Below are 27931 nucleotides of genomic sequence, written 5' to 3' on the forward strand. Positions count from 1 at the left end.
TGGAGTCAAGACAAGACTCTGATCAAGACTCAATTTAATATTTCCAGACACTCAGTTTATAAAGGAAGGGGGAGGGAACCCAATTTCCCGCCAAGTAACTCAGGGTCCAGTAGCAGGACGAACACGTGTGTGACTCCAGGCAGCAGAGGCAGGTTCCAGCAGTAGGTAGGCGTGGCAGGACGAATGAGCCGGTAGCTCCACCCTTGAGCAGGCAGGTTCCAGGCTGGGGGGAAGGGAGGCCACAATATTATATGCTATATATTTATATAATATATACATTTATTAAGTGAGCTTAAAAATAATATTATCCACATAATACCTAAGATGCTCAGAATCCGATACTTGTCCTTGAGGCTGGACCTCAATAGCCAGTCAGTACTACTGGGTCAGGAAGCAGGGATGACAAGGAGGTTATGCAGTCTACAGAGTGGGCTGCCTCAGTAGTCCCATCGTGGCACCGGAAGCCCAGAAAGTTCCTGGAGAACTGTTCGTTCTGAGTCTGCGAAGCTTGAAATGCTGATTGCTACGAGCAAAGGACTGAGCAGTTGAAGCCCTGTCTTAGTCAGGGCTTCTATTCCTGCACAAACATCATGACCAAGAAGCAGTTGGGAAGGAAAGGGTTTATTCGGCTTACTCTTCCACACTGCTGTTCATCACCAAAGGAAGTCAGGACTGGAACTCAAGCAGGTCAGGAAGCAGGAGCTGATGCAGGGGCCATGGAGGGATGTTCTTTACTGGCTTGCTTCCCCATGGCTTGCTCAGCCTGCTCTCTTATAGAACCAAGACTACCAGCCCAGGGATGGTCCCACCCACAAGGGGTCTTTCCCCCTTCATCACTAATTGAGAAAATGCCTTACAGTTGGATCTCATGGAGGCATTTCCTCAACTGAAGCTCCTTTTTCTGTGATAACTCCAGCTGTGTCAAGTTGACATAAAACGAGCCAGTACAAGCACCAACAGAGCTATCTCTGAAGGATTTTTTTTTAAGATTTATTTATTTATTATAAGTAAGTACACTGTCTGTCTCTTCAGACACAGCAAAAGAGGGTATCAGATCTCATTACAGATGGTTGTGAGCCATCATGTGGTTTCTGAAATTTGAACTCAGGACCTCTGGAAGAGTAGTCAGTGCTCTTAACTGCTGAGCCATCTCTCCAGCCCATGAAGAACTTTTTTTTTTTTTTGGTTTTTCAAGACAGGGTTTCTCTGTATAGCCCTGGCTGTCCTGGAACTCACTCTGTAGACCAGGCTGGCCTCGAACTCAGAAATCCCCTGCCTCTGCCTCCCGAGTGCTGGCATTAAAGGCGTGCGCCACCATGCCCGGCAGTGAAGAACTTTTCTTAAAGGGGATAGTGGCACAGGGCAGGTCATTGGAACAAGGAATTTAGTGGGTAAACACAAAGTACCATCCATGGGAAGGATGCAGTAGCATTGTGGTTTGGTGCCTTTTTTGTTTTGTTTTGTTTTTGAGACAGGGTTTCTCTATAGCCCCGGCTGTCCTGGAACTCACTCTGTAGACCAGGCTGGCTTCCAACTCCCAGAAATGCTTTTGCCTCTGCCTCCTGAGTGCTGGGGTTAAGGGCCTGTACTCATTGTGTTGTCTGATATTAGACTTCAGGGTTTCTGCCACACCTTTTTAGAGCTCAGGGGAAAATATCCTTAGACACAGGCATAGACTTTTACAAAGTACAGGCTTGTAGTCCCAGCATTTGGAAGGTGGGAAGGAGGCATGCTGGAGCAAGGAGCTTGAGGGCAGCCTAGACCACACAGGGAGCACCCTTCCTTCCTTCCTTTCTTTTTCCTTCCTTTTTTTCTTTTCAGACTATATTATTTCTCTCCCTCTTCCCCCCACAAACCACTTTTGCTCTTTCAAATCCTGACCTGTTTTAGTTGTTACCTGTATCCTGCTCAGTCGGTATAGTGTTACTTACATGTCTTCAGGGCAGACCACTTAGTACTGAATAGCCAACTGGTGAGCTCTTTCCTGGGAAAGACTTTTTCTCCCACTCTCAGCATGTCTTAGTTTCCAAGTAGTTCTTTGTATAGATTAGAGGCTTCATGGGCCTTTCCCATCCACTGTGACTGTCCATCAGAGTTGTCCCTGTTTGGTTGCTATTTGGGTAGTCACATTGATGGCTTCTGACATTCCTAGAGACACATTCACACAGCAAACGCCCTGATCTTCCGGTTCTTAGAATCTTTTCTTCTCTTCCAAAATGTTCCTGAGCCTCAGGTGTGGGAGTGTTTTGTAGATATATCTGTTGGGTCTGGGTTCCGTAACTCTGCATTCCGTTCCCCTCTACCTTGTACCTTCCTGTTGTTCCTTAGCGATGATGCCATCCATGGTGGTAGCTAGGGAGATAGGGACACTTAAGGCTACACCCAAGATGTGAAATGGCTGGTGGACACCATCCAAGATAAGGCTCATGACTGCTGCCTTCTCTGGAGCCTGTGAATGGCTCCAGAGGTACCTCCTGTATTAGGCATTCCCAGGATCCAGGACACAGCCTAAACCGTGAGGCCCCAACAGAACACTTTACTACTTTACAGGTCATACCTCAGGCTTACTGGACTTCACTCTCTGAGCTTTATTTCCTGCCGCCAAGGCTGAGCTCTAGCAGGAAGCTCCCTTTTTGGGACTAAGAGCCTCCTTCTGTATGCCTAGCATCTGTTGGTGTTGCTCTGTGGGTCCTGGAATACCTGCATTGACTGTGGACAGCTATGGGGACAGCACTTGGGAGATGCAGCAGCAAAAAGAAATTCTAGTTCTAGTTTCCAGACTGTAGAGATGACCAGACCTGCCTGGCCTTCCATAGTGGCCATGTCCTGTGTCGCTTTTTCTCACAAAAGGCTGACTGTCACATCACATAACCTCTTCACTGTCTATGCCTTCCCGTGCCACAAAGTCACTTATGAATGAAAGTCCTGTAGTTTTCAGCCAGCTTACATTTGCTTCAGGTCGTCTCCGGAACTGGTTTCAGCACTGGCGATTCTGCAGCCAGAGGGCGGCCCAGCAGAGATTCCAGCTGGGACAGGCGGCTCAGCATCACCGCTGGCAGCTGCTGATGGAAGCAATGGCCAGGTGGAAGGCACACCATCTGGGGTGTATCAGAAAGAAGGTGAGGCACGTGGTGGCAGCTTTCCAAGCTCTGTATGAGTCTTGAGCAAGTGCCCGTGTCTTGAGGAGGCATCTCCAGACAGAACTCTGGAAAACAAGTATTAGCGCTGGGATTCTGCAGGAGCAAGGCTGCGGGAGCTGCTGCAGTCTCCTGTAATCGTAGGAATAGCCACCCTCAGAATCAAGGCTACCCCAGGAGAAGGCTGCTCAGAAGAGAAATCTGCTTTCTCCTGACTCTTGACTTTAGATCTGGGGAAACTACGGGGGCAGGAACCCTTGGCAGAAAGGTGTTCATTTGGGTGGAGTCTCCCCTTGCAGCTGCCCCAGGGGCTGGGGATAGACCCTGAGTTAGGTGACTGTGGAGTCTGACCCTGTGACATTTGCTCTCCAGTTTCTGCAGAGGCAAGCTGCCCAACTCCTGGCACAGAGACTCAGTCGGGCCTGCTTCTGCCAGTGGAGGAAGCAGGTGAGAACCAGTGTAGCACTTCTTGCCTACTGGCAAGACTTCAGCTTAGAGCCATCTCAGCCCCACATCTAGTTCAGTCTTTAATACTGTCTTTGTCCCAGGGCTCCATCCCTGTGCCTCCCCTCCAACTCCCGCACTATCAGCTTCCTTCATACGCCATTTGTAGAAGGCTAGTCTCTTCAATTCAGGTTTCTCTTAAAGTATCATCTTAAACACACTGGAATATTACCCAAAAATTAATGTGAAGTGAATTTTAAGCCTTTGTTGGGGTCTTGATAAAAAACCAGAAGGCCACACACAGTCTGCTCAGCACAGCCAAGTTTATAGTCTGTTCTTGCTCTAGGCTGGAAAGCCTTCCTTCCGGCTCTGCACCCAGTTCCCCCAGCATTGCTCTGTCCATTCACTGTCCAGTCAGAGGTGTCTGTGCATTCTTCCTTTTGTACTGTCCTTTTCCCTTCACAGTCCCTGAATACATTAACTATCTCAAGGTCAGGATGAGGCCAGGCCCTGAACCCTTCCCAGTAGGAGGGTAGATGCTTTAGCTGGTGGGCTGAGAGTGGCCATTGCCACGTTGCCTGTATATTCCTCTGAATAACCCAATCTTTCTGGCCCACAGCTGACAGTCCGGAAGCAAGAACAGTGGGGCACAGCCCGGGCCCTGTGGTTCTGGGCCTTCTCACTACAAGCAAAGGTAATGGTTCTAATTCCTGGGCACTCCTACCTTCAGGGGCTGCTCTGTAGGCTGGGTTGTGGGATCCATCATGGAAGCTTGAGTCTTATCTCTTGTCCTCTCTTCTGCAAGGTGTGGACTGCATGGCTGGGCTTCGTACTTGAGAGGAGGAGGAAGAAGGCACGGCTGGAACAGGCTATGCAAGCCTACCAGCAGCAGCTCCTACAGGAGGGTGCCACACGGCTTCTGCGCTTCACAGCTGGCATGAAGGTCTTCCGGCAGCAGGTCCAGGCCCAGCAGCAGGTCCAGGTAAGCCAGAGCTGCTGGTGAGAGGCTGGCAGGGCAGAGCAGGGCAGGAGCTGATGAGAGCTGTGTTGTAGGCAGCCCACAGCCTCCACTGTGCAGTCTGCCACTGTGCTGAGCTCTGGAAAAAGAAGGTGCTTGGTCCAGGCAAGACTTCTCAACCACCAGCATCCACCACATTCAGCAAGAGCGTGACATTTAAGGATTCCTTCCTCTCTGGACGTGCCGCTGGAGATGCCACCCTGGAGACGAAGCAGCTTCGAGCTCCCCCGTCTCAGGGAGGCCTGGGTAGTTTGGCAGGAGCTGCTGGGGAGCCCTGCCTCCTAGACCTGTGAGTGGCCTGTGGTTCACCTCTGCCTCTAGTCCTAGAGCCAAAGCTGGGCACACACAAGAGGGACAAACAGCTGTAGGAAGGACAAAATGAGAGTGCCACAGCCTCATCACACCAGAGCTGCTCAGGGGCCTGTGTCAGCCTTTCTTCCCTGGGCATTGTTCTGAGGAGACTGTTGTCCCTTCCTGGGTGACATCTGCTTCTCCCTGTATTATGATACTCAGCAGTCAAGCCTTCATGCCTTGTCTTAAGCTTGTAGCTTCCCTTCTTCCCTATCAGAGCTCCACTTTTTGTGGGCACCCAATCTTTTCTCCACCTCCATGGATGGCTTCTCTCAGCTCTGTGTGCACCACCCTTGAGAGGCAGTTGTCATTCCCAGAGTAACCAGCACTGAGCCTCAGAACTCATGGCCAGCCCCTATTTGTCCCCACTCTTTACCCCTCACCACTAACCTTGGCAGGACCCTGAATATCTCAGAGGGTCTTCTCATAGGAAAGAATACAAACTGTCAGCTTGCTGTGAAGGTCAAAAGAAACAGGTGCAGCTCCAGCACCCAGGAATCAGTCAGGAAGGCTGTAAGGGTCATGTTGAGTTGTCTAGGCTCAGACCTACCCTGTGCACATGCTGGCCTTCAGTCTCCCTGTAAAATGCTAAGGACTGAACCTTAGCAAGATCTCAGGTGCCCTCGCAGACCTTGTCAGTCCAAGGAACAGACTATTTCTCTCCAGCAATGCAGCCCGCTCATCACGGAAACAGCCCCGACGTCCATCCTTCCTGCTTGAGCGTTTGGGGAGCCAGAGGTCCCCAGAGTGGTACACCCTTGTGGAGCAGCAGTAAGTTGAACGGTTGTGAGTCCAAAGGCACTGAAAACTCTCTGTTCCTATATTTTATGGGATGTCTGGTCCCTTTAATCCAGAGAAAGATTCCATGGTGTGAGCAGCTTCTGCTTCTGCTCAGGTTAGAGAAGCCCCCAGAGGAGGAAAGCATGGCTCTGCTGGGAGACTCTTCACTGACAAGACCCTTCCTACCTGGGGTCTTGCCGAATGTTCCTGGTCCAAAGCTGCCTCCTACGGCCAGTCCAGGCCTGGAGCTGCTGCCTCCCTCCTCCATCATGCCCCGTGCAGCAGGAGGCAGTGCCAGGGTGAGTTCTCCACTGTGCTGCCACTCACTCTCCTTTGGTGTTCATTCTCCAACCCTTACTACTCTTCTTTCTAGAATACCGTGGTCACTTGACAAGCTTGGGTGCCCTGCACACCAGGCCCAACACAGCAGTGGCTAGTCTTCCAACACCCCAGCCCTTGAGCAATGACTGGTGTCTGGACAACCAGAAGAACCTTATAGGCGGGCTCCCAGCAGGGCCTCTGGTCTTGGGGGACAGGTGGGAGCTTGGAGTGGGAAGAGGAAGAAATTGAGGGGCTGTTGTAGGGCACCACATCTGGCCTGGACTCAGAGCACCAAGTGCAGGGGCAGCCACGAGCCGTGGTGTTATCAGACAGACATGCTAGTGCTCTGGCTGTAGCCTCTCACTGGTGTGTGTGTGAGACAGTCTGTTGGGGACTGTCTGTGGTAGGACTTGCTATGGTAGGTATGGTGAGGGAGGAAGAGGAATCCAGGGTCACTAAGAAAGAATTCTTTTACTAAAAGATGGAATCTGGGGTAGGGTCCAGTGTCTGGTGAGGCAGTCGGTCCCCACTCCATCAGCCTTCAAGGCTATGAGTATCTACACTGCATGGCAAAGCATCACCTCAAAGAACATAGGGGACATGGAGTCCTGGGCAGAGGTAGCCAGGGGGTACTCCTGAAAACAGCCAGTCGGCAGTTCTTAAAAGTTGGTGCTGACTGGGGAGGGGTGGAGACAGGAAGGAGGTAGCTTCTGGTGAAGCGTGGCTGGTAACAGAAGCGACATACCCCCAATCTCAGCACTTAAGCAATAGAGGCAGGAGGATGGAGAGCTCAAAATGAGCCTGGGCTTCACAGCAAGACTGTCTCAGTAAATTAGTATTTAAGTGAGTATTTAAAAAAAAATAGTGGCACACAGAAGAGAAGCCTTAGGGGTGCAGGAGTGGTAGGACAGGAGTGCTGCCCTGTAACAGTCTTCCCTGAGGCTCAACAGGCAGGGCAGTCACCCTCTGCACTGCAAGGCCTGGTGGGCAATGAATCGGGACAGGACTCCCTTCCCAGGGTCCCTACTAGCTTTCTTGTTCAGCATCCACCCTTTGCTCCTCTACAGGTATCAGCAAAGCCCAGCATCCCTGGACCTCAGTCTTGGGGGTGCCCGTCCTTACCCAGGGATCTTGATCCCCATCTCCTCCCTGGAGATTCCATAAGCACCCGGACTGGGCCTGTTTATGGCTCAGAGGCTACAGGTGAGTAAGTCAGGGTGCTGGGGTCACCCTCTACCAAAGTCCTACCAGTCTCCTGGGTCCTAAAGGGATGGTGGGCAAGGCCAAGCTTATCTTCCTGTTGCTGCAGGCCACACAGAGCTTGAGGCTGAGTTGGAGGGGATCCAGCAGCAGTTACAACACTACCAAACCACCAAGCAGAACCTTTGGTGAGGCCCGCCAGGTGCCCTGGGACCTGTCTATGGGAATAGCTGTGGCTTGGAAAGGCAGTTGGTTCCACTTCCTGCAGCAGGGCCTGGGACTCCTCTGTGTGGTTTAACTCCAGGGGGTGGGGTAAGTGTCCTCTGGCACCTTTATCCACTCCGGGAAGGGCCAAGTTGGCCTTACCTAGGGCTGGAAGTCCTGCTTTCCTGGGTTCTGTTACCTACCTGACAACTGTGACTGTAATGTTAACAAGGGACAGACAGCATGGGCCTGGGTCCTACTTATACCCAGTGTTCTGGGGACAGTTGACATACAGCAGCTTTCAGAGACCTCAGTGAAAAAGACTGGTCCCTCTAGAAAGGGACAGGAAGAGAAGTTTTCACACGCCTCACATGAGTTGCTGTTTGCTGGGGAAGACAGAAGATTGTTGGCCATTCTCTTGAAGCACTTTATTAGCCAATATACCTCTTCAAAGGGCTCGCTTGAGGCTGTGCCAAAAACCCAGCCTGATAGGTGTCCCCATCTCCAGGTCATGCCAGCGACAAGCCAACAGCCTGCGTAGGTGGCTGGAGCTAAGCCAGGAGGAGCCGAGATCTGAGGACCTTCATCTAGAAGAGCAGGTGAAAACAGAACTGGAGGAGGTAAGACCAGGTCAGCCCAGGGCCAGCCCCTGGCTGTCCTTCCTTTCAGCTGGCCTTGTCCCTCCCTCTTGCCCATGTCCCCAGGTGGAACTACAGATCCAGCAGCTGGCTAAGGAGCTTGAGGCCCAGCGTCAGCCTGTTGGTACATGCATTGCTCGTGTTCGGGCCCTGAGACGGGCTCTGTGCTAGTGGGCCCGTCCCTGGGGGACAGGTGTTATCCTTCACAAGGCCTTGGACATCCCGCCGCACCCTCAACAACAAAATACAAAGCTACAGTAGTTTTTGTTTTTTCAAATTTCAAAATGTCTTGCAATTAAATGAATTACTGTTCAGAAGTCTCCTACGTTTCATACAAAATACGGTACTACTGATACAGCTGAAAGTTAACTGATTTCTCCTGCAGAGAAATTCATGGCATTCCCAAGATCGACATGAACTCTGGTCTTGTCCCTACAACTGGGTTCCCCATGGCCTGCATACCTGTTTTCTAGGTACTGACCTCTATACCCTCTGCCTCCAACACAGTCCCTAGACCAAAATCAGCATGTCCCCTACTTCTGCAGGGCAGGGCCTCCACCTGCCCTTTCATTCACTCCAGACTCTACCAGACAAGCCAGTGATTAATTGGTCTTGCCTACCAGCAAAAGGATTCAGCCAGCTTCTTAGAGCCTACAAAGGTCTACATACATCATTAGTCATTGTCCTCAGAAGACACTGGCAGAGCCCAGGACAACACATTCAGCAATATATAAATGACTTTACTTTTCCAGCATGCAGACGGGTGAAATTTGGGAGCAGAAAGCAGTTATGAAGGCCATGTGGCCCGCTCTAGGAAGACAGTGGATCTACAGTCTGTGCCCAGCAGTCATCTCGCCCTGTGATGGGTGGGGCGCAGCTAGAGGGTGTGGTAGTACACAGCCAGGAGTTAGGGGTGGGAAGCTCTAGCTTGTACAACACCCCTGAAAGTGACTTTGGGGTCAAATCACACCCACCCATACTCTGGAAAGGGGTCTAGGTCCTGAGAGACCCAGAACCTCTCCTCTGCACCCATGGACAGGCAGGAACACATCATTCAGGTCTTATAAGGTCAGCCCCGCAGTGCCCCTCACCCAGACAGCCTGGGGCTCCGCTGAAGACCCTCATGCTCCTGTGTGGAAAGATCCCTTGGCAGCCATAACCAAGAGGACTAGAGGGAGCCCAGTGCTTCCGCAAAGCAGATCTTCTGCCCTGCCTTCAGCCTGAAGTCCTTGGGTGCCTTGAAGATGAGCACGATGGTGGAGCCCAGGTTGAACTCGCCCAGGGGCTCACCCTTGTGCATGGGAATGCCCTCCTTGTTGGCGTGTGTTACAAAGCTCAGGTCATTGTAGTACCTTGCTGTACCTGGGGCTGTTTGTGTGCAAGTCCTAGGAGCAAGAAGGTTGAGAAGTTTGAGCCTCAACTCTGCCCAGCCCAGGTGGCAGAGACAAGCCTCTCAGGGCAAAGGCCTAACTAATCAACTCCCACTACCTGCTGCGACTTTGACAAGGAGGGGCGGGGGTCAGACATAAATGCTGAAAGGCTAGTGCCAGCAGCAGCCATTAACACCTAAAAAGGCAGAGTGGGTACCAGATTTTCTCACCCAAGGCAACTCTACCCTCCTGCAGGCTACATCCTTGCTTCCGATCAGGGCTCCTGGCAGAAGCCATGTGTTAAGATGTGGGATTGGTTCAGGCAGGTGAATGGCCACAGATTGGGCAACAGGGAGAGGGAGGCTGAGCTGGCATGGGTGTCTGCAGAGCAGCTACTCAGCAGAGCCAAGCCTGGTCAGAGCTAGATAATCCCTCCCGCACCACAAAATTTATAAGCCCAAAGATATGGCTGTACAGCAACTGAAGTGGTTGGACTCAAGAGGTTTGGCCTGTGGGCTTTGCTCACTTGGTCAAAGTGGATACAGATAGAGCCCACATTGGTGGCTCCCACTGCTGTCAACGAGAATAACCCATGTTTCCAGTCTCCAGTTAAGACTCATTGTGACAAAAGAGCTCTTTGATCCATCGGGCCATGCCAGGGTTCACTGACATCAGGGAACCTGAAGAGACAAGAGAATATGCTACTTTCTGCTCAGAGCCTGACATGTTCACATCAGAATGGTCGAAGAGCCACAGGGACTCACAGGCCAAGTGTTCCAAAATCTAAGCAGGACCCCAGATACCCTTGCCTATAGCCAGCCACTCCAAGTAGTCCTCTCCTGGCCTTGACAACACCAGCCTCAAGCCCAATCCTCTCAAGTCAAAAGGCCAAGGGCCTCTAATGCCCACTCCTGGGCAGACCCAGGAAGTGGCGCCGATGTGAGACAGTCCAGTCAGTGGGGGAGTGGAAGCAGTGGTAGTCTCCTGGGGCCAGGTAGATGACACAGTGGTAGAGCTCATTCCCTTCCCGGGGAACCAGCTGGTTTCTGAAGGAGTCACTGGAGGAAGCTATTGGGTGGGACAGAAAGAAGGCCTGGCTTTTGGACAAGCTCCAGGTGCCATTCATCCCACAGTGAGCACCTGTACATGGCCTGCATGTAGCCTAGCTGGGGGCTCCAATAATGACTTTTGGCTACATAGCAGCCTGTTGCCCCAAAGCTTGCCCAGCCTTTATTCCCTCAGCCCCCTATGCCTTTTGTTACTAGCCTTTGCTGTCTACCCCAGCTCCAATCCTGACTAAGCAATGACCTGCCTGGAGGGAAGGGCAGGTCCTCTGTACTGGCTCGGGGGCCCAGGAAGGACTCTAAGGAGTAGGTTACACCCTTTACCTGCTCCACCTCAGAGTTCTTCACCTGCCCAAAGTGAAGAACCCTTGCCTATAGACAACCTGATGGGCTGGTCTGGAGGAGACAGAGTTTTGATGGTAAGGAGGGGGTAGTCCTCACCTTCGGTGGCTCCCCAAACTCTACCACCTGCCAAGTACTCAGGGAGCTCCGGTCCAGGTCAGGAGGGAGCCTCCCAGAGTACCACGGCCATGCGGTGCCGCTAAGCCTGGCTTAAAGGCAGACAAGGATTTCATTTCCTAATGAAGAATGGAGACAAGGGCCAGGCCTTACCACACAGTGCAAATCGCAGACAGGCCGTGCCTGAGGCTTCAGCTTACGCCGGAAGAACTCGCTGAGGTTGCGGTAGTGGTGCAGGTCCTCCACTGCAGCCTCAGTCATGTTCACCCCAAAGGTCCAGATATACAGGCTGTAGACTGGCCTCTGGAGCCAGTAAGGAAGTTCTACTTGGTTGAGGCGACCACAGGTACATGACAGCAAACGAGTTGGCACAGTTTTATACAGGGACATCTGTAGGCCACAGTGCAGGAGGCTGAGTTGGTCACAAATTTGAGTACTTTCATACACTCCAACCCCCCCATCCCTACATGAGTGAGAGAGAAAGAAACTCTACAGATGCCACCACTAAGGCTCACGTGTTCAGGCTGGTTTGTGAGGTGGCTGTTTCTCAGAAGGAACCAGACTGCTCACCAAATACTCAAAAAAGGCTGGATATACATTGTAGCCTGTATCATTTTTGCTATTGCACACAAAGGTCAAAGAGCAGCTGCCTTAATCCCAGAGGCAGAGACTGGGCTGTATAGCCTTGGTTCTTACAAATGGAAGATGAGGACAGAAACAGACCTGGTGCAAGCCTGAAAAACCACCAAGAGGCATACTGCTCTTGTGCCAGCTCACTGCCCACATTACAGACCACTCAAGAAGGCATCAGGCTCCCAAGAGCAAAGGGCAGCCCTACAGTCCTGAGCATCCTCTTCAAAAGGAAACAAGAATGGTGTTTTCACTCCCAGATCTACATCACCCTGCCACATATGCACCTGAGCAAGCCCATGGGCTCTCCACACAGGCAGGAGGAAGCCCTCTAGTACAGAGCACCAGGAGGCAGGTACCAGTCCCACTTTCAGGCCAGAGGGTCCTGCAGAGCACTTGAGTGTCTGCCACCACTGCTGTGGTAGCAGCACCAACTCCCTTAGGAGTGAAGTAATTTTACCAAGTCTCAACAACAGTCCCTCCACACTAAGTCAGTGTCTTCTGACTGATGTTAGTGACTTGGACAGAGCAATACCATCAAGTGGCCCCGGGCTATGCTCTAGTGTCTAGTATACTTCCTTGGGCTTTTGTGGTGCCTACCTAGGCTACCAGTGTCCTAGAAGCAGGGCTTCCTTTTTGGAGTCAGTCTGTCAAGAAGCTGAGAGAGAGAGAACCTTCTGGTACCTGCTGGCCAGGGCCTGCCTGAGATGCTGCCTGTGCAGTCCTGAGCTCAGCATGTACTCCAACTAACAGGCCCAGCCTGGCTACAGCTTCCTAAACTACCCTCTGCTGGCTAGACTCTGCTTGGTTTTTTCTTACAATCACCTGTTTTCTTCTGCATGTGGAAACCAGTGACATTGTTTTCTGATTGACAAACGTAAGTTCCTTCCAAAACCAGTGCGTTCTGAACTGTCACAGGGCTGCCAACCAAACAACCTTCTCACACATATTTACTCACGATTGCTGTCTCTGATAAGTTGTTTCCTTCTCTGTGCTCTGTCCAAGGGAGGGTCATGGCCAGGAGGCCTATTTACACTTACCCTGCTCAGGGGCCTCCATCCCACCTGGCTGAGGGGCCTGAGCACACAGAAGGGCAGGAGGTAGTGGAGGATGGTCAGCAGCCAGGAGCGCAGTTTCAGAGCAGGTCTGGACATGCAGCTCAGCTGGCCTAGCCTCTGCCATAGGGCCAGCTGGGGAAAGTACAACCTGCAGGACACATGTCCAACCGTGGCCTGGGTCAGTGCCTAAGTCTGGAGGAACCTGAGGAGCAACCCCTCAGCCAGTGCCGGTCCTGCTCCCTACCCCACCCCACCCTCCCCGCCAGCAAGCTGCCTCTCTCCCCAATGGAACCAAAGAGTTCCAGCAGGCATTGCAGTGCCCATTCAATTCTAACCAACTCTAGTTGTGAGGCAGGGGCCTGGCTGCCTGACTACTGGGCTTATTTCCTAGTGTCTCCCACCTGCCGGCCGGCTGAGTAAGCAGCAGCTCAGGAACGACTCCTAGGAACCTCTAAGTACAGCAGCAGCCTGAGCAAAGGCCTTGGAGCCCCAAATGGGAAGGAAGAGAATCTGCCGTATACCCACAACCTCCCATGCTTAGGAGGGTTGGGACCCAAAGACAGTTCTATCCTCACAGGTGCCAGAAAGACGAGACACAGTGCCATGAGCCTAGACAGTTGGGCAACACCTGCCAAGTCTTTTGTTACTCCATTGTGGCACCTGGGAAAACCTTCAGTCTTTTGCTTCCTCTTCTGCTAAATGGTAGGGTGTAGCAGTGGCTTCATCCACAGGCTCAGGAGGCTCTCCACCTAGCTCCAAAGCCGCCTCCCTGCTCTGGTAGAACCACATGTATGACCCACTAGTTTTACAAGGTCATTGTCTTCTATTCAGCCAGCTTTCCAAAGGCACAGAGAGGCCTTTTCACTGTAAGCTCAGCTTCCTGAATGTAACTAAGTTCCCTGTCACACAGTGGGCATCATGAGACTATACTGCCACCCAGTCTAGGATGTTTGAAAAAGCACAGTTGATTAAACAAGCTCAGGCTGCCATCTGAGCCTTGCTCAAGAGAAGCTGAGTCCTGTGTCTCCTAGAAACTGAGCAAAGCGAAGAACAAAAGGGGATTGCAGCAGAGAACTGGTGAGCAGCACAGGCGCCAAGACCACAGCACACCAACTGTCCTGCTCTCCTCCTTTCTCTTCCACAGGACCCCACTGTGTCTCTAAAAAACCAGAGGAGGTGGCAGGAACCAAGCAAAGACAAATCAGCATTCTCCTGTGGGCTGCCCTGCCCAAGTCATTGTAGAAGAGTGGACGCCAGTCCAGAAGACCTCGGGGGGAGGAACAGGTGGAGGAAGCAGGGGTCTAGGGAGGAAAAAGGGGGCCTTGGTGTCCTTGCCAAAGACCAAGACACGGGATAGAAGCCCACTACTTCCCCTGCCTTACCCCCTGCCCCCAGCCAGAGCCCTGGGTACCTGAAGTGAGTCTCCTACTCAGGGCACAGTGGACTCCCTCTCCAGGCCCCTTTAGCCAGCCCCCTACTGCCACTTCCCCCTGAGGCCACTGGACTTGGTGTCTGACCCTTCTGAGATTATGCTGGGGTACATTGAGGGTTAGGTCTCGTGGGCAGCATCTCACCATTTCGCTGCTGCTTGGAGCTCCAGTCCTGGATTCTTCTTGACTGACACATCTTGGGTAGGCACAGGGAGGGTGTGAGCCTCCACGAGAGTGCACTCATGTGCTTGCTGGCTTGCTCACTCACTTGCCTTTGTTTTTCTCCTTACTCTCTTTCCCCCTCACCAGAGGAACTTTAGCTCCAGTTGCTGGTGGCAATACTTCTAGTTTCCGTTCACTCTTGGTGGCTCATAGGCACAGGTTAGGGGACCACAGCTATTGCAAACACACAGGCACCAGTCAAACACCTGTTTGAACCTCCTGTTCAGGTCACCTGCCAGGGTGCTACCAGGGCAGAAGCCCTTGTACTGGGCCAGCCCTATCACTCAGCTTTGGTCACCTGTCTGTTCCCTGCTCTGCTGGAGGGCAACAGGTGGGTAAAGCCCTGGGGCTGTCTGCTCCAGCCAGCCTGGAGAGAGGTGACCAGACACTGCCAGCGCCACTGGGTTCTAAAAGCACAAGGTGGGAATCTGAGCCCTCCCTCGGGCTCCGGGCTGATGGCCCCTCCCTCAGAGGACCTGACCCATTTTCCACTCAGGTAGCATCTGAGGAATGACAAAAGGGGCAGCCAGGACATCCAGGTAAGGCATCATGTACTGGCACTGTAACATACGGTTATCCCTCCTGGCCTTAAAGCCTTCAGCACCTGACTGTGTGTAGTCCAGGCACCTTCACAAGCTGTACACCTGGGCTATTTCAGAGAAAACTAGCTGGGCAGTAGCCAGCACTGAAGCCCAAATCTTCCTAGCTGGCTCTTTCAGTCTGTCTTCAAAAAGGAACCTTGGCCAAGCCATTCCATGGCAACCTTTATACACATGTACACATGTGTAGCAGCCTCAAATACAAGGCACACATGTTCACATGTACAGCAGCAGCACACCCAGGCACACTTTTATACATGTGCTGCAGCAGCCCACATGAGGCATACATGTACACATTTGCTACAGCAGCATACACAAGGCACATTTGTACACATGTAGAGTTACATCAAACACTGGTCATGCATGTAATGTAGTTTTAAAAACAAGGCAGACATGTCCAGCGGCATCAACCAACATGCACAAATGAACACATGTGAAGCAGCATCACTCACCAGGCACACAATATACACATGTGAAGGAGCTTCACACACCAAGCACACAGGTGTAACAGCATCACACACCAGTCACGCAATACAGTGGCATCACACACCATGTACACATGTACAACAAAATCACACACCAGGCACACATGTATACATGTACAGCAGCATCACACATAGAGCCACACATGAACTCATGTGCTACAGCATCACATACCAGGCACACATGAACAGCATCATCTCACACATGGATCACATGTCAAGTGGTATCACACATCAGGCAAACACCAGGTACACATGAACACATGAGCAGCATTATCACACACCAGGCACATTAACAGTGAAATCACATACCAGGCACACATGTAGAGAGGCAGAACACACCCCTGGCACACATGTAAAGTGGCAACACATACCAGGCATATATGCACAGGGTCATAACACACCAGGCACACATGTAAACAAGTGTAGCAGCAATGCACACCAGGCACACTTGTACACATACATGTGCAGCAGCATCACACACTAGGTACACATGGACACATATACATTGTCATCAAACACAGCATACATGTACACATATATAGCAGCATCACACCGCCTAGAGGCCTGTTGGCAGTGCCTAAAGTCTGTGGGAGGGAGAGGAATGAGAGCGGGTGTGAGACTGAGGCAGGGGGATTCCGTTGAGTAAGGAAGGAGCTGAGGCAGGGGGATGACATGATGATGTAGCCACCCACTTAATCCGCCTGTCAATCATGCACTCTGCCCACTCAGCTGTGCTCGCCAATCAGCTGGGCGGTGGTGGCACACACCTTTAATTCCAGCACTTGGGAGGCAGAGGCAGGTGGACATCTGAGTTCGAGGCCAGCCTAGTCTACAGAGTGAGTTCCAGGACAACCAGGGCTACACAGAGAAACCCTGTCTTGAAAAAAGAAACCAAACCAAACCAAACCAAACAAAAAAAAGCAAGCGGGAGCATTGCAGTGACAACCTGTCGCCACCGGGTGGCGTGCGGAGCAACCGTCTCAGGGTTAAGCCCAGAGAAACCAAGTCTTGAAAAAAACAAAAAACAGGTAGGCGGATCCCAGCACTTGGGAGGCAGAGGCAGGTGTATTTCTGAGTTAAAGGCCAGCCTGATCTACAGATCTACTGATCTACAGAGTGAGTTCCAGGAACAGCCAGGGCCTGCCTCTCTCTCTGCCTCTCTCTCTCTGCCTCTCTCTCTCTGCCTCTCTCTCTCTCTCTCTCTCTCTCTCTCTCTCTCTCTCTCTCTCTCACACACACACACACACACACACACACACAGTCTCAGGGTTAAGCCCAGAGACACCAAGTCTGGGAAAAAACAAATTTAAATTCAATCAATCAATAAATAAATAGATAAATAGATACATTTTAAACATTCAAAAATTAAAAATAAAAAATAATTAGAAAAAAAAAGTTGGAACGTTGAAGTGACAACTTGTTGCCACCAGTTGGCGTGCCAGAGCAACCGCCTCAGGGTTAAACCCAGAGACGGGAAAAACCAAAAATAAATTCAATAAAAAAGAATAGATAGATAGATAAATATTAAACATTGAAAAATTAAAAATAAAAAATAATTAGAAAAAAAATAACAACCCAGTCTCGAAAAAAAATCCAAAAAAGAAAAAAAAAGGGGGGGCGGGGCTCAGAGGACCCAAAGTCGGGACATAACTACAACTCCCAGCATGCCTCGGGGCTACCGCGAGCTCACTTCCTGTGGCAGACAGGAAATCATTCGCGAGGCTACACTTAGAAGCCCTACACTACACTACAACTCCCACCATGCCCTGCAGAGACCGAACCACAACTTCCTGCGCCAGACAGGAAGTGCCTCCATATTAAGTTCGCTCGGTCTGCTGCGGGGGCTGATGGGAGATGTAGTCAGTGTATGGCTCCTGCTAGCTAGTGCCTAAGAAAAAAAGGACCCCAATTATACTTCACACTTCGGCGGCCGGGAATCCCGGGCGGGCGCGCGGGCGAGTCTGACGTCTTGCGGCGGCGGTGGTGGCGGGGAAGCAGAGCAGGGGCATGCCTACGCCTGCACTGACCTGAGATGGCGGAAGAGAGACTTCCTGTCCGTGGCCATTGACTGCCTGCTTCCAATCCGCGATCAGCGGCGGCGGGGAAACTGCGCATGCGCTGCGTGAATTGGCTGTGTATGGCGGGAAAACGGGAGGCTCCAGTCTGTGCACCAACGCCGCTTGAGAGTTCCAGTCCACGGCGGGAAGTCCCGCCCGCTCGGCCGTGATTGACGGCAGTGGCTTCCAATCGGGAAGCTTCCCCACTCGTTTCCAGGAGTAGGGAACAGCGCCAGAAGTCCCGCCCGCCCGCCTGGCCGTGACTGACTGTGGAGCCTGTGAAAGTGTGGTACAGTGAAATAAACACATCACAAACTGATACATACACACCACTCAAAGTCAAATGTATATCCTAGAGAGCAATGTACCTGTATTTAGAACACCTAACAACTATTCATGTGATTGAAAAATGCCAGCGGGATATCATCTTTCCTCTTTATTTCTTTAGTTCCCTTCTTAGAATTTAGGCAAGCTTGAGACCCAGGTGTATTTATCTAGTCTGAACACTGACAAATACTTAAAGAATAGGATGCACAAAAGCAGAAATTCAGTTAGTAAGCAAGCTCAGGATAGTGTTCATTTTTATTAATAATTTATATAATGTAAAGCTTATAAAAGGGAGATTAAAACACAAATTTCTTGTTTTTGTTTTTGTGGGTTTTTTTTGTGTGTGTGTGTTTTTGTTTGTTTGTTTTGTTTTTCAAGATAGGGTAGCCCTGGCTGTTTTGGAACTCACTCTGTAGACCAGGCTTCCCTCAAACTCAGAAATTCGCCTGCCTCTGCCTCCCAAGTGCTGGGATTTAAGGCGTGTGACACCATGCCAGGCACAAATTTCTTGTTGAGGATCTCCCACTGTACCAGTCCCAGGCACTGAGGATAGAGTTTATTGCTAACACCTGCTAAGCAAGTACTGTATCTCTGAATTGTCTCCCTAGCCCTTGAGATTTGTAGATTGAAATGTTAGCTGCCATGTGAGAACTTGTACTTTACATATTGTTAGAGTTGGTGATGTGTACAAGAATAATAAGCTGTCAATGACCTCTAAACTAGTAATCCTTTTTTTCACATTTTGAAATATTTTTATTCACTTTGATTTGCCAAATACTTAATAAATTATTTTTAGCTAATATTTAGGGGAAAAAAGATGTTTAGGCCCAAATGATGACTCACACTTATAATCCCAATACTTGAGAAGCTGAACCAGGATTGTCACAAGCTCGAGGCCAATATAATGAGTTCCAGACCTGTAGCCTGGGCTACAGTGTGAAACTGTCTCCAAAAAACCAAAATAATAATCAATAAATATAAATAAGTAAATGGAACAAATTTGTGTTAAGATTTAAAAGCAGATGATTCCATTTTATGCCAAAGTCATAAAAATTATGGTAGATTACTATGTCATCTTGGACATAGTAACAAATCTGGAAGGATAGAAAAAATGGGAACATGTTTACAGGTGTCAGGAAAAAAGTATGAAGATCATATTATTGAGGACCTGCTATGAAATACAACAAAAAGGGCCAAGGATGAATTTAGCTTGAGCTGTCACATTCAGTTTTTCTCTAGTTTCCTCTCTCCCCATACACCATCATACCTTTTTAATCACTAAAAGAGATAATCAATTACATCTATCTGTTTTACCAATACATTATGTTTAAACCACATTATGGATAACTAAGTGAAAGAATTTGATTTGCACTATTCTTAGTATCCCTATTAATATAATACCCATTTGATACACATACCTTTAAAATGAACTTATAAGTTACTGTTAATACCATCAGGACCTATATTGTATTTCCTAGGAGACATACCTCACTCAGGACATATCTATGAGGGATTATCTAGGTCCTGAGTATGCCTACAGTGGACTGTGATAAAAATATTAACTGACTTAGGAAGACTCACACTTCCAAGTGTACAACACCCCTCCCTAGGTTTGGGTACTGGACAGTATAAGAAAAAAACTAATTAAGCTCAAGCATCCACCACTCTCTGTCTCTGGGGAAAAAAGCATATAATTTGTGTGCTGAGCACCAAATACAACAGTGAATGATGAGTGCCTTTTCTTTTCAAAGCTTTTATAGAAATTTACTTCTTCCACCTTCAGCTCCATCTTTCTCTTTATCTTCCTCCTCCTCATCATCATAGTCTTCTTCATCTTCCTCAGAAGATGTGTCCCCTGTTCCATCAACTTGCAGTACCAATGGAGCTTGCTGTTGAGCAGGCTGGGCCTGTGGCTGCTGCTGTCCAGCTGCAGGCATCTGTGCTTGTGCCATTGTGGGTACTGCCACTGTTATAGGAATGACCTGAGTCTTATTTCCTGTAAATAAGATTTTCTATGGCTGGATGATGACACCTGTCTGTGATGACATCCTTCCAGAAAGTGGAGCTAGGACCTGCTGGATAACAGGTGCTTGTACCAGGTTGCATTTCTGGTATAACTTGTTGTTATAGAACAACTGACTGCTGAGGCTGAAAGATAACTGAGCACCATTGGCTGCTCTGATCACCTGAAGCAGCTGGCCTGAATTTGTTAGTATCTGTTGACAGGAGTCACGTCTGCAGGGAGTGCCAAGGTAGCAGCTGTAGCAATAGCACTCAGAACACTTGATGCATTCATTAGAATCAGGAACAATAACTGGTAGTGCTGTAGCTTGCTTGCTATGATGCAGGAATAAGAACCTGGTGGGTCTGTGCTTACTGAGGTAACCTTTGCTGAGGTTGTACTTGCTGCTGCTGCTGCTGCTGGTGGTGGTGGTGGTGGTGGTGCTGCTGCTGCTGCTGCTAATGATGCTGCTGCTGGTGATGGTGATGCTGAACTTGCAACAAAAGCTGCTGTTCTTCTGAATGAAATCCATCTACTGCTCTTGACTGCATTCGTTTATTCTCCCACAAAGTTTTCAGTTCCATCAGGACCTGTTCATCCACTCCATCATCCAGAAAAATGTCTTGTACGTCATTAATAACATCTTCTATCACAGATCCATACAATTTAGTCATGGTGTTTGTGTTTGCTGAGTTCACCATTTCCACACACAACACAAACAAGAGGGAACGAGATATAAAGAGAAAAAAATTTGAAAAAAAGAAAAAACTGAGACCCGGAGGGTGACCCAAGTCACCCGCAAGAGTGGGGCAAAAATGTCTCAACAAAACTGATCCAGAAGGAGTAAGAGGTGGGAGACCAGGAGGAGGGGGCACTCTTCCCGCAGCTAAAAACCTAGAGAATAGCCTAAAGAAAGAAAATGAGAAAAAAATTAGCCATGACTCCTTAGGGGAATTGGGGGCATCACCCGCACCCCACTTGGCGCCTAGGAGGGAAAACAACACCAGTCACCGCTCCCTGTGCCACCACTGCTGCCAGCCACCAGCTGCAGCTCCAGCCTTCTGGTCCGCCTGCTTCTCCCCTTTATATAGAGAGCCAACAAGCTGTGCAAGCCGCTGCCACCCTCGATGCTGCCGAGAGACAGGGCGGAGGGCAGTAATTCTATTTCTTAGAATCCAACCTAAGGAATCAATTGGAAAATGTGAACTAGAAAATAAGATAGATGATAGTAGTCTTGTTAAGATGGCGGGATCATCACGAAATTTTGTCTTTTAAAGGTGTAGAGATCGTGATTATGTTACTTTTAAAATTAAGACCTGTAACTTAAAAAGATAAGAATTAAGGCTGGGCCTGGTTCTCCAGGATCACCTGGGTCCCCAGGCTCTCCAGGCTCTCCTGGATCTGTCCCTGAAAGTACATCTCAGATGGCAGCTGTTACCACAAAGGGAGGACTGTGGGTCTGGTAGATTATCCTGATGATGAAGAAGATGACGATGAGGATGAAGACAAGGAAGACACACTACCAGTTTCAAAGAAAGCAAAATTTGAGTCCTAATAATAGCAACTGCCTGTGATCAGTACCTGTTGACAAAACTAGTTCTTTACCCCTCCCCCACCCTACAAAATCCACATCAAAGTGCAGTGGTCTCTTGTGCATGACTGATACTGATCAGCACCACATTGGACTTCTGCTCATCAAGTGTCAATTCAATGGAGCAGGAGGAGGGGGATGCCGGGCAGTTAGGGGGAAGACATAAGCCTGTGAGCTCTCCAGCTTGGACCACACATTGCCCTTTTCTCAGGGAAGGAAATGGAAATAAAAAGCCAACAGGGCAGGGGTTTTTTCAGGGAAACTCTAGATTGACTAGTCAATTGCTACAATCAGAACCTGCTTTCTTGGACCATGTTTGAGACTTAGAGGAATGGGTCTTTCTGCCATAGTTCCTCACTAGAAAAGAATGCCAGCAGTTTCTTTGTATAAATAGACCTGCCTTTAAAATCATACATTCTGAACATTTTAGTCAAGCCACAAGTTTGGAAAATCCTTTGTGGGGGAGGGACAATTTTTTTTTAAAGTCTGTCCCCTTTGCCCTTCAAAATGCAGATTTTTTTTTTCCTCAAAGTGTGGATTTGTCCCTACTTGATTAAAGATTGAGTGGGGAAAAAAGAATTAAGGTTGGGATGACATTCTGTGGTTGGATGCTCACCTAGCATGGATGAGGCCTGGGTTTAATACCCCAGCACTGCAAAAGGAATAAATGAAAGGATCTGCTCACTTCAAAGGTATTACCTCAAAAATAGACTTACAGAGTTGGGAGTGGTGGCCCAAACCTACAGTCCCAGCACTTGGGAGGCTGAGGCAGGGTAACTGTAAACATTTTGGTGATGTGGCTCTAAATATGTAGTTAATACCCATGTGTTCCTTCTTTTTCTCAAAAACCTGAAGCCTTACTGGTGCCTATGGAGGAAAACTCAAACTCCATAGCTTGGTGTTCAAAATTCCCCTTGCCTTTTTTCAGACTCTGCTTTTTGATCTTCAATTCTTGTCATTCTTGTTGAATTCCATTCACCATACTTACTACTCAGATCTGCTGGTTTCGGTTCCTAATTAGAGGCAGCACATTGAACCTGTGTTCCTAGCTCCTGCCTCCATGTCCACTTGGCCCCCACTCTGCCCATGAAGGATCATTCTAGTCATCCTTGCACAGTAACCTCCCTTTTTGTTTGCTTTTTTTTTTTTTTTTTTTTTTCAGTTGAAGTGGCCTTAGGTGCTTGTAACTAAAGAAAGACTCCAAATTCTCATAGGTTGGGGATTCCTGTTATAGGAGATAGTTAGTAGAACTCAACATCCTAGTACCTCTTCTCTTGTCACCTTGTTTATGGCAGTCTTGTTTGCCACCTCCTTCCTTTGATTACATGAATATATATATATATATATATATATATATATATACGTATATATATGTATATATATATATATTAGAGAGGGGGGAGGATAAGGAAAGAAGGAAATGTATGTAAGCAAGACAAGCTTTTCCCCAAATTCCCAGAGTCCACTTGTGTGGAATCAGTAATTCTGGCTCTGAGTTACTGGTGTGTGTGTGTGTTTCTTCTGCTGGAAAAAGCTATTCCAGAACATGTTCTTGTTGAATTCTTCATTTTCTACTCCCCAGTACCTAGTTTATGGGTCATAACCTAATAGATATTTATTTAGTTCATAGCCTAAAAGATGTTGACTGACTGACAAAAAGAGCATCCAGAATGCAGAAGGCCTGAGTTTGATCTCTCACTGACTCACTCATTGACTTGCTTGATAGAAGGAGAGAATTGGTTCCTACAAAATTTCCTCTGATCTACACACACACACACACACACACACACACACACACACAAAATATAATTAAAATTAATTAATTAATTATGAAAAACTTGTTAGCAAAAATGTTCGAGGCTGTTTGTCTAATGTTATTGACCTTAATTATACATTGATAGTGACTTACTAAAAATGTCCTTTATGAATGATAATTTAGAATTGAAATTTGATAATTATTTAAGCTTAGTCATACTATCAAGATTTTTGTGTCTTGTTTGTTTGGACCAAATGCCATAACAGTCTCTCTGTATGTGGAGCAATGAGTTCCACTTCTCTTTCTCCTGACAACGGATTTTAGATCATTTAGTTTTCTACTGTGTCTTGGTCTCCTTTACCCAAAAATCATGGGAGGAATACTTCAAAAAATAAAAAGGAAGTTCATAATAAAGACCTGGCCACAATAGATGGCAGGTCCTTGTTCCAATTCTGAAAGTAATTTTAAGTTTCGTCAAGTGTATTGAGTGGATTTGGTCAATATCTGCTTAAACATGCTCTTATTTTTAGACACTGGCCTCAATATTTTAGTTTTAAGCAATTTTCCAAATATAAATCTTAAAGGGAGGACTTTTCTTCAAATTTATATTGATTTTTACGTTGATTCCAGAAGTAGAATAATGTGAAAAGAAATTGTATGACTCTGGATACATAATTAAATAGCTTTCCATTAGGCAAAGCCAGGCTGGATGTGGTAGATCACACCTGGAGGTCAGTCAGCTTGATTATGCAACAAAAGTCTCTCAAAAAAGAGGAAAAAATAAATAAAAGGCAAAACCAATTTATATCCCACTGATAATCTAAGAGATCCCGAGTCATCACATTCCTTTGGGTCTTACTTATATAGTTCTGGCTGACTTGGAAATGGCTACACAGGCCAAGCTATCCTTGAACTCATACAGATCTCTTACCTTCTACCTCCTAAGTGCTAGGATTAAAGGTTTATGTGTGTCATCTTCTAGTAACATTTTACACAGACCTTTAACATTGGCAAATTTGATAACTCCTCCCCAATTCTTGTATTTCTATTTATTTTTATGAGCTACCTACCCTCTCAACAAAGCTTTCCTAATCAGCTACTCTCTTACCAGGTTTTAAAATGTCCCTTAAAATGCTGCAGAACTTTAGCTACCATGTAGTAAATGGTATTCGAGCTCTCAGCACCTTCTGCAGGAGGTTCTGGACTGTGAAGTTAGAGGAAATACCATAATTTCATCTTGCTTGGAAGAATCTCCTTCATGAATCTTTGAAACTGCCTGAAGAGGAATATTAGCCAACAAAATGGATCAGTGGGGAAAGGGTGCTTGCTTCCAAGTCTGACAATCTAAGTTAGGTCTCTGGGATCCACATAATAGAAGGAAACAACACACTGACATAACTTGTCCTATGACCTCCACTCACATAAGGGATTCCTATCTTCAATAGTAACCAGAACACAAAAGTGAACTGGTGAAATGTTTGATGAATACTGTTGTTTACTTTATAGACATTAATGTGGAATGCCAAATTTTGTAATTCTCCAAGAAAATTTCCAGTTTATGGTTTTATGTGTGAATTTGGCAAGAACCAATTAAGTGGCATTGTATTCTCTCTCTCTCTCTCTCTCTCTCCTTTTGTTTTCTTTGGTTTGGTTTTGAGAAAAGGTCTCACTATATATCCATGGTGACTTCAAACTCACAGTCCTGTCTCAGCCTCTGAATGCCACACTCACAGATGTGTGCTATTGTTCCTGGCTTAGTTACTCTCTTAAATTCCCAAGTGCATATAATATACTTTTTAAAGCATTTTAATGGCACTAAACTTTAAATACAATTTGATGCAACCTTTACAGAATTTTTTTCAAAAATGCGTTCCAATAAATTCCTCTATGAAAAACATAAAGGGCAGTCCAGGCAATGGTGGCTTAAACCTTTGATTCCAGCACTTGGGAGGCAGAAGCAGGTGGATCTCTGAGTTTGAAGCCAGCCTGGTGTACAGAGTGAGTTCCAGAACAGCTAAGTCAGCCCTTTAGTTAGAGATTTTTCCCATTGAGTCCTTACGTTAGTTACTTTTCTCAATTTTGCCAGTTACCTAGCAAAACACCTTAAGGGAAGGATTTACTTTGGCTTACAATTGAGGGTTTAACTCATGATAGTAGAGAAGGCATATTGGCCAGAGCATATGTGGCAGTTAATTACAGAGTTCTCAGCCAGGAAGCAGAGGTAAATGGTACTGTTAGCTCTCTGTCTTCCTTTCAGTCTAAACTCCTAGCCCGCAAGGATGGTGCTGCCTACATTCAGGGTTGGTTTTCCCCATTCTCTTAAACATTATTATTATTAGAAACACTATATTCCCACATGTGTGTCCATATATGTGTTCATAGTGATTCTAAATTCAATCAAGGTCACAATAAAAATTATAACCATCACAGTTCAAGACAGTGAAACTGAATTGTCTCCTGCTAATATTGTGGGATAATTTATCAACACATTAATTCACATTGTTCTTAGTGTATCTTCTAGCTTTCTCCTTCAAGTCATTAGCCATACTCTTAAGTGTTCCTTTCCAAGGGGCACAGAAATAAAAAACTACTCTTGTTTTTCTTAAGGGATAGCATTTTTCTTTTTAGTTAAACAATTTTGGATTTTTGACTGTGTCCTTAGCTAGAGGTCAATTTTATTTATTTTTGTTCTTCCCCAATAATCTTTTGAACTACACATTGTAAATTGTTTCCATTGTTCTGAGAATTGACTAACCATATAATGTTTCATGGTATGTAACTCTCTGACTTTAAGCCCGTAACATTTCTGACCATAACCCCGTAACATAAACCTTTCCCATGATCACAAAAATACTGCAAAATTCTGGTTTTTTTCACATCACTTTCTCATTTGCCCTAAAAGTCTTTCTGTTTCTGGTCTGAGCCACTTTCATTCTCCTTCTCCTGAGAAGACTGTAAAGCTTGCATGGTCGTGATTTTTTTCCTTGTAACATCTCAGTGTTAGCCCCTGGTTTTTAATAGCATAAAAGTTTTATAAAGCCCCTGGAAGGAATACTTGAAAGTGTAGCTAATGACTTAAAGGAGGAGGCTAGAAATTTACAGTCTGTCTCTGGGGCTTGGAGGAAGTTAAAGGAAAGACAGCAATGAGGAAGGGGCTAAAGGCTGGAAAGCCATGGGAAGATCACTGTTAGCTAGAGCTTGCTCCTACCCTCTCCCCCCACAAAAAATTTCTGGGACTTCTTAAAAAGAGCCACTTTCCCTATTTAAATACTAATGAAGTAATTAACCTAACTGGACTATAGTTTCCCAAAATTATGTCATTATCTAAACATTACCTTCCAATTCAATGAGAAGTTTTCCTTCATCAGTGGATTTTCTTTTTCTTACTAGTAAAAGGAAGCTAACCTAGTTTGATTGTCATATACATACAAAAAAAAATCCACGGTAATGGAATTGAGGAAAATTAAAGAATCAGTTACATATATTGGATGAGTAATTATTTGTAAACCCTTATAAGGAACCTTATAAGGAACTCTTAGATAGAATCAAGGGTGCAAAACGGGGCCAGGAGCTAGCTCAATTGCTAACATGCTTGCTAGGCAAGCATAAAGACCTGAGTCCAATCTTCAGAACTCAGTTTTTAAAAGCCAGACATGGTAGTGCTTATAATTCCCACACTGGAGAAGATAAGACTTGCAGCTCACTGGCTAGCCAACTAAGAATACTTGGTGAGTTCCAGGCTAGTTAAAAAACCATGTCTCTCTAGGTGGTGGTGGCGGCGCATGCCTTTAATCCCAGCACTTGGGAGGCAGAGGCAGGTGGATTTCTGAGTTTGAGACCAGCCTGGTCTACAAAGTGAGTTCCCAGACAGCCAGGGCTATACAGAGAAACCCTGTCTCGAAAAACCAAAAAAAGAAAACAAACAAAAAACAAAACAAAACAACAACAAAAAGCCACGTCTCAAACAAACAAAACAGTAAATATCACCTGAAAATTAACACCTAAGGCTGTCCTCTGATCTTTGTATGCACAGGCTTATGTGTACACAGGTACCCACGTACATGAACACAGCAATGCACACACATGAAAGACATGATAAAACAATAATTATTTACCTTAAGATAGGTAATTGTGACATTTTTTGGGTATCTCTTATGAAATTTTAAACATCCAGATAAATTCTTGCCAAATTCCTCACACATTTCTCCATTTTGCTCAGGGAACATCTCTGAAGTCATACCTCTCTGGTCTAACTCTGTAGGGAATACAATATTCACACATAAACATTCCTGGAACTTCTCTATACAGGGCAGGGGAGATGGTTAATTTAGTATTGTGCTTATTACACAAGCATGAGGATCAAAATTTGATTCCTAGAACTCCTGAAAAAAGCCAAGTGTGGTGTAGCATGTACTTTTAATATAAGTACTTGGGAAGTGGAAATGGGTGTGGTGACAAACATTTTTAATCACAGCAGACTTGGGCAGATCTCTAAGTTTGACTCCAGCCTGGTCAACAAAGCAAGGTCCAGGACAGCCATGGATTCAGAAACATCCTGTCTTGAAACAAACAAACAAAAAATTGGCAAAGGTAGTGGGAGAAAGAAAAGGGGACTTGAGAGATACTTTAATCAGTAAATGCCTAACATTCAAGCATAAACACATGCGTTCCCAGCACCCCCTAAGAAGCTGCACATAATGGCATACTTGTAATACCAGTGACGGAGAGGCACAAAGAGGATGATCCCTGAGATTTGTTGGTCAGGCAGTCTAACCAAACCAGTGAGCT

General features: G+C 47.2%; 2 protein-coding genes and 1 pseudogene across 19 annotated transcripts in view; 1 reads left to right on the top strand and 2 right to left on the bottom strand.

Annotated features, from left to right (window-relative positions):
* The window catches only part of LOC110306231 (protein SFI1 homolog), a 75477-nt gene extending 67067 nt beyond the window's left edge, over window positions 1-8410 (top strand). For 5 of the 7 annotated variants that reach the window (XM_085829178.1, XM_085829175.1, XM_085829177.1 and 2 more), the window contains 10 exons: window positions 2959-3119; window positions 3510-3584; window positions 4201-4275; window positions 4387-4563; window positions 4635-4888; window positions 5617-5721; window positions 5846-6029; window positions 7119-7254; window positions 7361-7439; window positions 7964-8410. In XM_085829178.1, coding sequence (XP_085685304.1) covers window positions 2959-3119; window positions 3510-3584; window positions 4201-4275; window positions 4387-4563; window positions 4635-4888; window positions 5617-5721; window positions 5846-6029; window positions 7119-7254; window positions 7361-7439; window positions 7964-8264 — 1547 coding nt within the window. In that variant the 3' untranslated portion in view covers window positions 8265-8410. The remainder of the gene's footprint in view (window positions 1-2958; window positions 3120-3509; window positions 3585-4200; window positions 4276-4386; window positions 4564-4634; window positions 4889-5616; window positions 5722-5845; window positions 6030-7118; window positions 7255-7360; window positions 7440-7963) is intronic. The other 2 variants (XM_085829174.1, XM_085829176.1) reach the window with 1 other exon arrangement.
* Window positions 29-17851, bottom strand: LOC147001611 (phosphatidylserine decarboxylase proenzyme, mitochondrial-like). Of its 12 annotated transcripts, none has more exons than XR_015044828.1 (4): window positions 17326-17851; window positions 11140-11376; window positions 320-10143; window positions 29-223 (listed from the first exon to the last, which is right to left on the bottom strand). XR_015044828.1 is itself a non-coding variant. In XM_085829196.1 (4 exons), exons 2-4 carry the CDS (start codon window positions 12768-12770, stop codon window positions 10247-10249), a joined length of 636 nt encoding a protein of 211 aa, XP_085685322.1. In that variant the 5' UTR covers window positions 12771-14500; window positions 17438-17827; the 3' UTR covers window positions 10152-10246. The 12 variants fall into 12 exon arrangements, 8 of the variants coding, with proteins under 8 accessions (XP_085685323.1, XP_085685322.1, XP_085685321.1 ...); XR_015044827.1 differs by having other exon boundaries at window positions 14249-17842; XR_015044826.1 differs by having other exon boundaries at window positions 9990-10143; window positions 17438-17821.
* A 1697-nt stretch (window positions 17852-19548) lies between these two features.
* LOC147001612 (transcription initiation factor IIA subunit 1 pseudogene) lies at window positions 19549-20497 on the bottom strand (annotated as a pseudogene).
* Window positions 20498-27931: the final 7434 nt, after the last annotated feature.

This window comes from Mus caroli, unplaced genomic scaffold (genome assembly GCF_978045245.1).
Source record: "Mus caroli unplaced genomic scaffold, Mus_caroli_1 scaffold_13, whole genome shotgun sequence".
In the NCBI taxonomy this organism is placed as follows: Eukaryota; Metazoa; Chordata; class Mammalia; order Rodentia; family Muridae; genus Mus; species Mus caroli.